This window comes from Egretta garzetta, unplaced genomic scaffold (genome assembly GCF_000687185.1).
Source record: "Egretta garzetta isolate BGI_Z169 unplaced genomic scaffold, ASM68718v1 scaffold326, whole genome shotgun sequence".
NCBI classification, from domain to species: Eukaryota; Metazoa; Chordata; class Aves; order Pelecaniformes; family Ardeidae; genus Egretta; species Egretta garzetta.
In genome coordinates, this window is record NW_009260026.1 from 3,661,696 (window position 1) to 3,672,372 (window position 10,677).

The window sequence follows — 10,677 nt, forward strand, 5'->3', positions numbered from 1 at the left end:
CATGTAAACGATTCTATGCTTCTTCATGTTAGTGAATGAACTCCAAAAAAGCTACAGCTTCCACAAAATTAGAGTAGTTTCATGTCTTTTCTGTCTGATTCCCCAGGTGTCTCGAGATGGTGGTCTCGCTGTGCCTACCAGTGATGTCCGTGGAAGCAGTGACATTGTGGAAGGCGGAAGGATGGCTCTAGATAACAAAACCTCCCTACTTAACACCCAGCCTCCTCGCGCCTTTTCAGGGCCACGTGCTCGAGAATATAACCCCTATCCTTATGCTGACACAATTAACACTTATGACAAGACTGCCCTGAAGGAAGCAGTGTTCGATGATGACATGGATCAGCTTCGGGATGGTTTGTATCAGCTTGTCTCATAAAACTGCAGGCAGCTCTGTTCTGTTCCTGCTATATTTGTGTATGGGTAGTATGCTCAGATACATGCCTGCCCGTGCATATGTTGTGTATTACTTTGCATCCGAGTCAAGGATTGATATGAAATACTCTGTTCTCATGTACTAGCAGAACCTGATCTGTGGCTATTAGGAAAATGTTATACTGCAGCTTTAATTTTTGTTTGCCTAGAGTTTCCATCAAACTAGTCCCTTAAGCATCTAAATGCATCTGTAGGGACACCATTTTGGGGACCTTCCACTCCTTATGACTGAAACATCTCACTCAATAGCTCATCATTGATGGGCGTTTCACTTCATTTAAGTTATGCTACACCTTAGCTTTATTCTTTAGCTGTACACTGTACTTTGATCTAAAGGTCATACATGTGATCGGTGGTTTTGGGTGTGTATGTCTGGGAAAAAATGCAGCAGTTCTCATCTTGTAGAAGTAATTATTGGAACTGGATGAAATTCAATTGTCATCTCTTCCTGGTTCGTTAGAAGCCATGTGCAGATTAATGAATTGTGTTATGAACTCAGGTGAAATTGTGGGCTAGTTGGATTCTCTTGCCTGCTTGACCTAGGCCAACTGGAATTTGATGCGGTTTTGGGGGGCCTCTTGTTATGTGCGCTTTGTTCTGGTAGAAGGCTAGTAATCTTGGCATCTTTGATCTTTTTTCCCCATTTCCCCAAATGGTTTGCTGCCATTTGGCCTAGAAGTACCCATTGACCATTCAGATTTGGTGGCTGATCTTCTGAAAGAGCTCTCCAACCACAACGAGCGGGTGGAGGAGCGGAAAGGAGCTCTCCTGGAACTGCTAAAGATCACAAGGGAAGATAATCTCGGAGTTTGGGAGGAACATTTCAAAACCATCCTGCTCTTGTTGCTGGAAACGCTTGGAGACAAAGATGTGAGATGTAGATTTTTGTCTTAACTCTCCTGTACGTTGTGTCATCTAGGGTGATAGTTCCTCCACACTAGTTTAAATTAAACCTGCTCCTTTTGTATAGCAGCTCATCAGTGATGCTGCACTGCTTGCTTTTTATTTCAAAGGTTGACAACTCTGCTTTCATTTTCAGTGTATTCAATAATTAATTTTAAGCTACTCTGAAATGATCCATTTTTTTCCCTTCCCTCCTGAGTGTTAGTAACAAGTAACTAAGAAATTGAACTAGAATCAGAAAACAGGTTATATTCTTGTACAAAAACTATCAAGATTTCAAAAATTGTTCTCTTCCAAGTTAGGGTGAAGTTACAAGCTGTTAACTGTATCATATCCATTCCCCAAAAAAGGAGAATAAAGGCACCCTAGAATAAATCCCCCTCCCCATGTGTCTGGTTTAAAGATCCAGGCTATTAGAGCTCATGGGCTGGGTCTCTGTCTCTTGCAAAAATGTCATCAAGAGCAAACTGCTTTTATAGGGGATCTTGTTTTGATGTATTAAAAAAAGCTGTGTTATTATCACAGCTTTATATTTGATAGCTGATCAAAGTTTACAGGCTGGACTTACTTTTTTCCACTTGGGGTTATTTGTTCAGTTTGCAGCACAATGATATTTGGTAAAGGTTCAGCACCCTGCTGTGCCTTCACATCAGAGCCATGCTCCATCTAAATGTTATAATATTTAGGCTTCAAAGCGCTAAAGCATTCACGGTTCTTTTATTTGTTTTGTTCTGGTTTTTTTTTTTTGTATCATCTGATTCAAATCCATTGTAAAGTATGTGGTACGCTCTCAGAGATTTTAATTCTGAAGTGTAGGTGGGTGACACTTTCTCAGTTGTTGTTCGTAGTATAAGCATGAGCTGCTCTAGTCCTACATGTTTAATCATAGCATCACCACACATGTGTCAGAAGATATGGTGGCTTTATCTAAGTACATGTGAATTGTGCTACTGCACGAATTTTGCGGATGAATAGTGAAGGACATGCTTTAAAGGCTGAGTATAGAGTAAAGTAAGTATTCCTCTGCTGAAATGATAGAATCTGTTTGGAGTGGCCACAGGCCAAAAACTTAATATAGCAGTTATGAAATTGAAGCAGGTGCTATAAATCCCTTCTGCTAATGATCTTTTGATATAAAGGATTAACACATAGGTTAGTGTTGACTACAATGGCTGACTGTTCTTGAAAGTAATTTCCTTAGGAGTTACAGGAAGAGAGTCAATTTTACTGCATTAGTACATGAGAAGCAGCTTTGTGGCATGGATGGAGCCCAGTTTGATATCAGCAAAGCTAAGCAAAGGAGGAAGGGCAAAACAAACATCATCTGAGCTTCTTTGTAGATTGATGTAAGGCAGACATGCTGCTTTGGGTACAAGTTTGTACTTCATTGCCAAAAGTGTGTGGAATTTAACAAAGTGGAGTCATTCTGATTCTTTCTTTTATCTGTGACAAGTCATTTTACGTGAATTTTTGTGCAAAAGCAAGCAAGGAGACCAATTCTCAATTTTAATTATAATAGATTACACTGCTCACTCCACTGGCGCTGGTAGGGCAATGTAAGATTTTTGGTGGTATTAGGGACCCATGAGAGTTTAGTTCGAACTATAGTTTTGAGAATTGACTTTTTTTTAACGTGGATTTCTCTTGACACAGCATTCAATAAGAGCTCTGGCACTGCGAGTCCTGAGAGAGATCTTGCGAAACCAGCCAGCAAGGTTTAAGAACTATGCGGAGCTGACCATCATGAAAACACTGGAAGCACATAAGGATTCCCACAAGGAGGTGAGCGAGCCTTTCAGTGTTGCTGCTGGGAAGGCAATATGGACCTGCTAAAGAAATGTAGCGACAGTGAGATTTAACAGGCAAACACGTTAACCTATCTTGACAGTAGAACAAATTCTTATTAAGTCTCCTGAGTATGAAGAGACAGGATTTTTACGTGCTGAAGCAGGGAGGAAAAGAGTTGAGACTGACTGACTGTTTAAGCGGATTTGGAACTATCTGGAATTGTAGGCCACTGTTTATCAACTCCCCAGGATTTCCTTGCTCATTCTAGTAGAAAAGTGCATGTTTAATAATTTTGTAGAGGACATTGGGGTCACTGTGCAACCCTCTGTTTGTATGGATAAGGATAGGAAATGTACTGGAGAACACAAAGCCCATGTTCAGTACAATTGTGTGTGAAAACTGAATGGTGAAATTGGGCCACGATGGAGAACTGGGAACTGGTGAGTAACAGGAGAAAATGGACAAAGAGGCCATGCTGCTGAAAAGAAGGTAATTTCCTTTGGTGAGAGAACTCCTATGTAGAAATGAAAGTATTCATCTGGAGTAAAACAAAAATAAAGGGACATGATGATAACACTGGAAGTAGATCAATTCAAATTGAACTTAAAGTTAAACTTTGTAGATTGACTTCCAGGCTGGGTCTTTTAATCTACCTTGTGCAAGCCTTGGAAAGTGCCACATGAATTTCTCTACATGTCTGTGATGGCTTTGTTACCAAACTCTTTGCTTTGAAATCTAAGACTCTTATTCTTCTCTGCAACAGGCTTGTCCTAAATACCAATTTGGGGCATCTCTGTCTGGAGAGCTTTGGCCATGAAAAAGATCATTGTATAGATCAGACAGCTCCAGAGCATTGCATAACTGGCACCAGGTTATATTAGCTGTGCTTAGCAGAAGCTGTACTGTTTAAAAATAAAAACAACAAAATAAAACAAAATTTTCTACTTTTGCGTTTTAATCCTTTAGTGAATGAGGACTACTATACTCTGCCTACCTTCCTCTCCTTGATTTAGAGCCTTTGCACTCCTGTCATTTTCAGTTCAAAGTAATAAGAAGCAGTTGTAAATTGATTTCCTGATAAAGCAGTCAGACAAAACATTGTGTTCTGAAGGAGTGCCTTTTATTGGCAAGTTTTCCTGGTTGCATACTTCTCAGCTCACCTTGACTCAGTGCCCTTTGTATTTTTTTTTTCCAAGAGTCCTCCAAAACTGCCATGTCTAGCAGGACAGACTCTGCCAGATTGTCTCTGGCATGGTTTTTATTGCCCCTCAGAACTCATTGTCCTTGTGGGACTGATGGGTTTTATAAAAATCAAGCACAATGTTGAAAACATGACCCTTTATGCCTCTGTACTCCCAACACTGTGTTCTTCGTGCTTGTGGTGTGGAAAGGTCTTCAGGATTTGGATGAAGTGCCTCCTGAGCAAAAGCAGAGAAGAGTAAGTCTTTGCTACAGAGAAAGCAAAGCTCAAGCCAGGAATGAAGGAAGACATGTGAGTTCTGGCACTTCTTTTTAGAAGAATAATTCTGAGCTGTATTGCTATTGGCAAGTAGCTGCTGTGCTGTACATACCATTGTAAATCAAAGGCATGCTTTTGCCTAGCATCTTTATAGTTAAAAAAAAAATCACATCTGCAACTTCTGCAATGAGACCTTAGGATGACAGTTTTCATAGCAGGATGCTGCAGGTATATTCCTATTTTGCTGTCTGTTGCTAATCAGGTGTGTGTGCATCTGTATTAAGTGGTGGCACTGGTGCTGCACTTTTCGTTCCATGTATGTGTGTTTTCTAATCCCTGTGTAAATGGGGCTTTCAGAACCATGATGCAGCCCATGAAAGGCATCATCTATCTGTCAGTAGTTGGAGAATATCAGCATTCATGAAGTTAAGAAAGGTTTCCCAACTTACACTTGAGTATCTGCATGAGCTAGGCTAAAGGTATACCTGGGAATATGTTTTAGGGATTTTTACCTGTAGTTGGGGCTTGCTGATTCAGTTAAGTCTGTGAAAAATTAACTGAGAGTCCATTTGGGCATGGCTCAGTTGGTCAAACTCATAGCCCTGGGCCAGAAGGTCACAAATTACCGTCCCATGGTGGCCCTCCAACTTGCTCTCACTGCTGACTTTGCAGTGCTGCTCTCTCCAGGAGGTGTGGAGGAGCTGCCCTTTGGCTTGATCCCACTGAGCAGGAGATTAAGTGAAGTTTCACCAGTTTGTGACTGAAGGGCACTTTCAAAGAATAGCTGAAGAAAGAAAGGGAAGGGAAGATCTCAGCAGTCTGTTCTACAGTTTTCTTCTAAAGTTTTTCTTTCTAAATCAGAGCAATATTAAGGGCAGTGGTGTACTGTCCTTAGGCTGCGTAAAATAAAATCTTCCTCTGTACTGTAAAAACTACTTCGAGGAAAACTGCTGTTAGGAAGTTTAGTTAGAAAAGTGTTAATCCTTATGCTAGTAATGCTGTGATAGGTTGTCACTCCATGGTTTTTATGTTTCTGGGCTGCTTCTGCCTTGTAGTAGAAGACAGGAGTGATTCTGGTTTATGGTTTGAGATACTTTGGCACACAACAGGCTGCATAAGTCAGCAGAAAACTACTGTTTTGAATGAGCTGTTTCTGTTTCACTCTTACTTACCTGAGGGACTGCCAATTTCCCTAAATTATCACACTCATTTTCTGTTACGTATGGCCCATGGAGAATCAGTTTAAGTGACCAAGGAAAAAGGAAAGAATTTGAAGAGGTGAACAGTACAGAACTCTTAATCTTGGGTACCATCTCCAAGAAATCGTAGAATCGGTCACAGAATCATTTGGTTGGAAAAGACGTTTAAGATCATCAAGTCCAACCATACCTGTCCGCTACTAAACCATGTCTCTAAGCACCACATCTACCCATCTTTTAAGTACCTCCAGGGATGGGGACTGGACCACTCCCCTGGGCAGCCTGTTCCAGTGCCTGATAACCCTTTCAGTGAAGAATTTTTTCCTAATATCTAATCTAAACCTGCCCTGGTTCAACTTGAGGCCATTTCCTCTCATCCTATTGCTTGTTACTTGGCAGAAGAGACCGACCCCCACCTCGCTACAGCCTCCTTGCAGGTAGTTGTAGAGGGTGATAAGTTGTCCCATCAGCCTCCTCTTCTCTAGGCTAAACAACCCCAGTTCCCTCAGCCATTTCTCCTAAGCCCTGGGCTCCAGACCCCTCACCGGCTTCATTTTTACTAAGAGGCAGTTCTTTGAAAATCAAAAAGAAGGTTCATTTCTTGTCCTGAATTCCAATATTGCTGCTGTTCATCATGACCAGGAGGGATCAAATAACAAATTACAACCAACATATTTGCCACCTAGCAAATACCACCTGCCCTCCTCCATTTGAGCACCAATATCTAGTTAAAGAACCAGTCGGAACAAAAGGGTCTGTGTTTTTATTCCAGATTGTGTAATTGGAAGTATCAAAGTGATGCTGGCATAGTTGGATATCTTGGGATGCCTGGATAATTGGCTGTTTTTCCAACTCCAAGCTGAAGTCTTTATATGATTGAATCTTTGCCATGGCTAGAACTCTTCTGCATTCTATTGCTGAAGGCAAGGTCTAGGATCAGCAGAGCAGCACAGCTCTTCCCAGGGACACAAGAGAGGAAAACTTGGTGCATGGAGTTGGATGCTGAGTCATGCCTTGTCTTGTGAGCGCAAATGTGGGAGTTCAGCAAAGCACAGACCTCAGTGGGTGTTCACAGTTAATGTAACCCTAGGCTACAGACTAGAAGACTCTGGGTTGGGATCCATCTTTAGTTTGCATTTTTTAACTTCACCCTGGTTTGGTACTGTTTGTAGTATAACAGTCTATTCAATGCTGTTGATTTAATGGGGTGATGTGAAGAGTCCAGCCTGCTTCAGTCATAACTGTAAATATTTATGGGGGTTGACATGTAAATGCCTTTCACTTACTTTTGGAGCATTAGAACGTAATTGAAGTTGTGGACGGTATTAAATCTTGTTGATTTTTATCACTCTTTGTTTGGAGTTATTTGGAAGAGAACCATCTTTCTGTTGCCAATTAGTTAATATTAACTCATTTGTTCCAGTGTAATTACTCACCCATAACTAAGGAAAGATGCTGCCTGCTGACCCAATACCACTGATATGACGTTGCTTCAGATTCATACCAGCAAAATGAGTATAAGTTCTTGTTACTGAGTACATTAAAACAGAAATAGTTCATTATCTTGGGAAATGGTTATAAAACATCTTTACCAGTGAAAATCATAGGATAGCTAATTCCCTGCTTCTCTCTCTGCCACTGTTTTTCTCTGCAACTAAGCCTATAGATCTAGGGGATGAATATTTTCTGCTTGTAAGGAAAGGATCTTGCGCTGTGTCTTAAATATCTAATTTTGGTCTTTTATTATCCGGAAGGCCCGTAAGCATAATTGAATGTAACATTCTTTGTTGTAAACCTCTGAAAGAGGGGGGGAGGGAAGAAATCACAGCTATCCATTAACTGTAGGGAATTGTTGCTATCTTGCTGAGGTGCTTTTAGGCTGGCCTCTGACCTTTAGAAGATCATTTGCAGCCATCCTCTGGTGGTATAATGTGTGTAGGTTTCTGCAAAATATAGCTTACTAAAGAAGAATAGCACTAAATGATCACAGTCTTAAAGGTTAATTGATATGTAGTCCATGCTGGAAGCTGCCAAGCACTGCAGCTTGGCAGTTGTTGATGTTTCATAGTATATGTTTATGTGTCTTTTCTAATTCCCAACATATTTGAAATATTTTGTCCACAGGAGAAACAGTCTAATCTACTTCATTGCCTCTGAATCCCTTATAAAAATCATATTGTTTTTCATCTGCTTAGTACTCCCCATTGCTGAATCCACTTCCTGGTGTGAAACCAAGTTCTTAATTGTTTGTTCCTGTCTGGATCAGACTGTAAAGCCTTCAGGGATGGGAGTTTGCCTGGCTAGGTATTGGTAAGCTTCCATCCCCTCCAGCTTAGATTATGCAGTCTTTAAGTATCCACCTCTAGATGGCAAGAATTGGCTCAAAAACATAGCTGCTTGCCTCATAAGCCCAAAAGCAAAAACTTGTTCTTTTGCTTAATAAACTTCACTGGCGCTTTGCATGTTTCACAACAGTGTACAAAGCCTCTAAGTTTTCAGTGGGGTTTTACCTTCACTGCCTCATCCTCTACGAGTTTCTGCAGAGATGGTGCAACTAGCAATCTTGGCAATGTACTCCAGTTTACGGTGCTACATGCAGCTCTCATCTAGGTGTACAGGCACAGCTCTGCTGAGATCCCAACGTGTTACACTGGCACCCTGTGTACGGCATGTTTGATTAGGTGAGTCGGGACATACATTGTTCTTTCCGTTTCTGTCAGTAGTTTGTGTCACTTCAAAGCAGAAATGAAACTATAAAAACCCTTTAGAAAGCTGCTGCACATTGACCAAGAGCAGATTACCACAGGCAAGCTGCTTGCTGCAGCCATCAGGCAGCAAGCGACATCTATAATGCACTGAGAGTAAGAGCTGAGCAGAAGAAATTATGTGGAAGAGATGGAGTCTTGGTTCTAGCTGTCTTAAGCAAACATCTGCAGTGCATTGTGAACCAGGTAAATCAGTGGGAATTGTCATCCAAAGCTTGTCCAGCAAATTTTGTAGAATGTTGATGATGCCAATGTGCTTTTCTATTGGAAGAAAGGTATTTGTGACAGGTGGCTGTCTTGATCACACTGTTACTAATACTGCACATCAGCGATATCCCCTCCCATCAAAATCAGAAAGTATTTCACGTGTGTATTCCTGGGACCGCCTAACCTGTTACTTTGAAGGTTACTCCTTTATAGCATTAAGGAAGGCATTGTTAGAGGTGAACAGCCTACCTGTGTGCTACACCTCTCTGGCTTCATGCACGTGAATATCGTTCCCTCCCTAAAGCAAACTGTGTGGAAGTACAACCATTTCTCTCTCTTGGGAGACTCACTGGAAAGGTCTTAATGCACCACAGATGTTTTCCAAAGGAACCCACCAGCAAACACAGCTTATGTTATGCCAGCAGAAGTCAGGCTGAATCTAGTCTCTAGTGTGTAGGGTGTAAGGTAAGCATTTGGAAAGGAGAAAAACCTGCTTCTTTAGGGCAAAGTGCTATCTTTTAGATCTGCATTCCTGGGCTACCTGCCCTGTGTTGAATGATACCGAACTATCCAGTTCAAGCTGTGGTTTGCTCTAAGCTTTTACTGGGAGGTAAAAATCACATTTGTGACATACCTTACGCACAGCTTAGTGTCTGTGTTTTATTAAAACAGTCCAGGCTTTCTCTACTCTTGCACGTCTTGCTTCATAGCCACCCTTTTGGATTTGCTTCTTCCAGGTACCATCATCATCTGACGACTTTTCTAGTTTTCTTTCATATTTCTGATGACTGAGAATAACGTATTGGGTCAGACAAAAAGTTGCTTCCCTTGATAATTCTGCCTGACAGTGACTAACAAGAAGCAAGCACACAGTGATGTTTCAGAAGCTTACAGCTTTCCCATGCTAAAGGTTCTGCCTGCCTCTCTGTGTATTTTGGCCTTTGTTTTTTCTTCAGTAAGCTAGTCTAATTTTTAATCCTCTTGTGACAATGAGCTACCCAGTCTGACCGTGTAGCGAACAGCACCCTTTCTTTTTCTCAAATTTAAAGGATGCATTTCATAGCCACTACTTCTTGTGGTGTCTGCTGTTAGTATGAGCCATTCCTGTAGCTTCCTGGTGTGTATCTGTTGATCTTACCTGCGAAGATGGGAGGAAGACCTGTTGCTTGATGCTGTTTGTCATTTATCCCACTCCTTTTTAGGTTGTTTCACTCTGCTGGTCAGGTTAAATCCCTGATTAAAGAAGATGTTTGATTTTATTTTTTTTTTTTACTGTATAGTATGTAAAATTTGCAAGACAGAAGTGTTGTGCCTCGTGGCAAAATATCTTTGCTGAACTCTGCTATAATTGAGTGTTCTTGATGCCAAATGATGTGGCAGTTTGTATCTTTCAATAACACGCTTCCCTCTCTGTGGGAATGCTGCTGACTTCTCTGACATGACCAGGTGAGTGGGACTCTGAGCACGCTGTGTAAGTATTCAGAGATGTGCTTTCCCTCGTGGGATGCAGTCAGTCTGGGTAACTGCATGTTTTAGTCTGCCAAAGCCAGAAGGACAGACCTTTTGGACAGGGCTGGTACTTGCATTGCAAAATGGTGACATTCAGCTTTCTGTGCCAGCAGGGATGAGCTTGTCCTTTTGGCTCGCTCTCAGCTGGTATTGCCCTACCCCTTCCTACACCCTGTCCCCTGCTGGTCCCTTCCAAGGGAGCCAGGAGCTAGTTACCTGCAGAGGCTCTGATTCAAGCAAGCATGTAAGCGCACGCTTGAATCCCATTGACGTCAGTGAGACTTCAGCATGTTATTAAAGTTAAACATATGCTTAAGGGGGTTGCTGAAGCGTGGCCTAGATGCAGACGCTGTCTGCCAGATGTGCTCTCGGAAGACTTGGAAGTCTCCCTGGTGTTGTCACATTTACAAGCTAA

General features: G+C 41.6%; 1 protein-coding gene across 15 annotated transcripts in view; it reads left to right on the forward strand.

Annotated features, from left to right (window-relative positions):
- CLASP1 (cytoplasmic linker associated protein 1) overlaps positions 1-10,677 on the forward strand; it is a 176,481-nt gene that overhangs the window by 153,192 nt on the left and 12,612 nt on the right. For 10 of the 15 annotated variants that reach the window (XM_035896290.1, XM_035896286.1, XM_035896287.1 and 7 more), the window contains 3 exons: positions 107-353; positions 1,109-1,302; positions 2,989-3,117. In XM_035896290.1, coding sequence (XP_035752183.1) covers positions 107-353; positions 1,109-1,302; positions 2,989-3,117 — 570 coding nt within the window. Of the gene's footprint in view, positions 1-106; positions 354-1,108; positions 1,303-2,988; positions 3,118-3,465; positions 4,055-4,514; positions 5,994-10,033; positions 10,200-10,677 lie in introns of those variants that run through there. The other 5 variants (XM_009640875.2, XM_035896289.1, XR_004842286.1 and 2 more) reach the window with 4 other exon arrangements.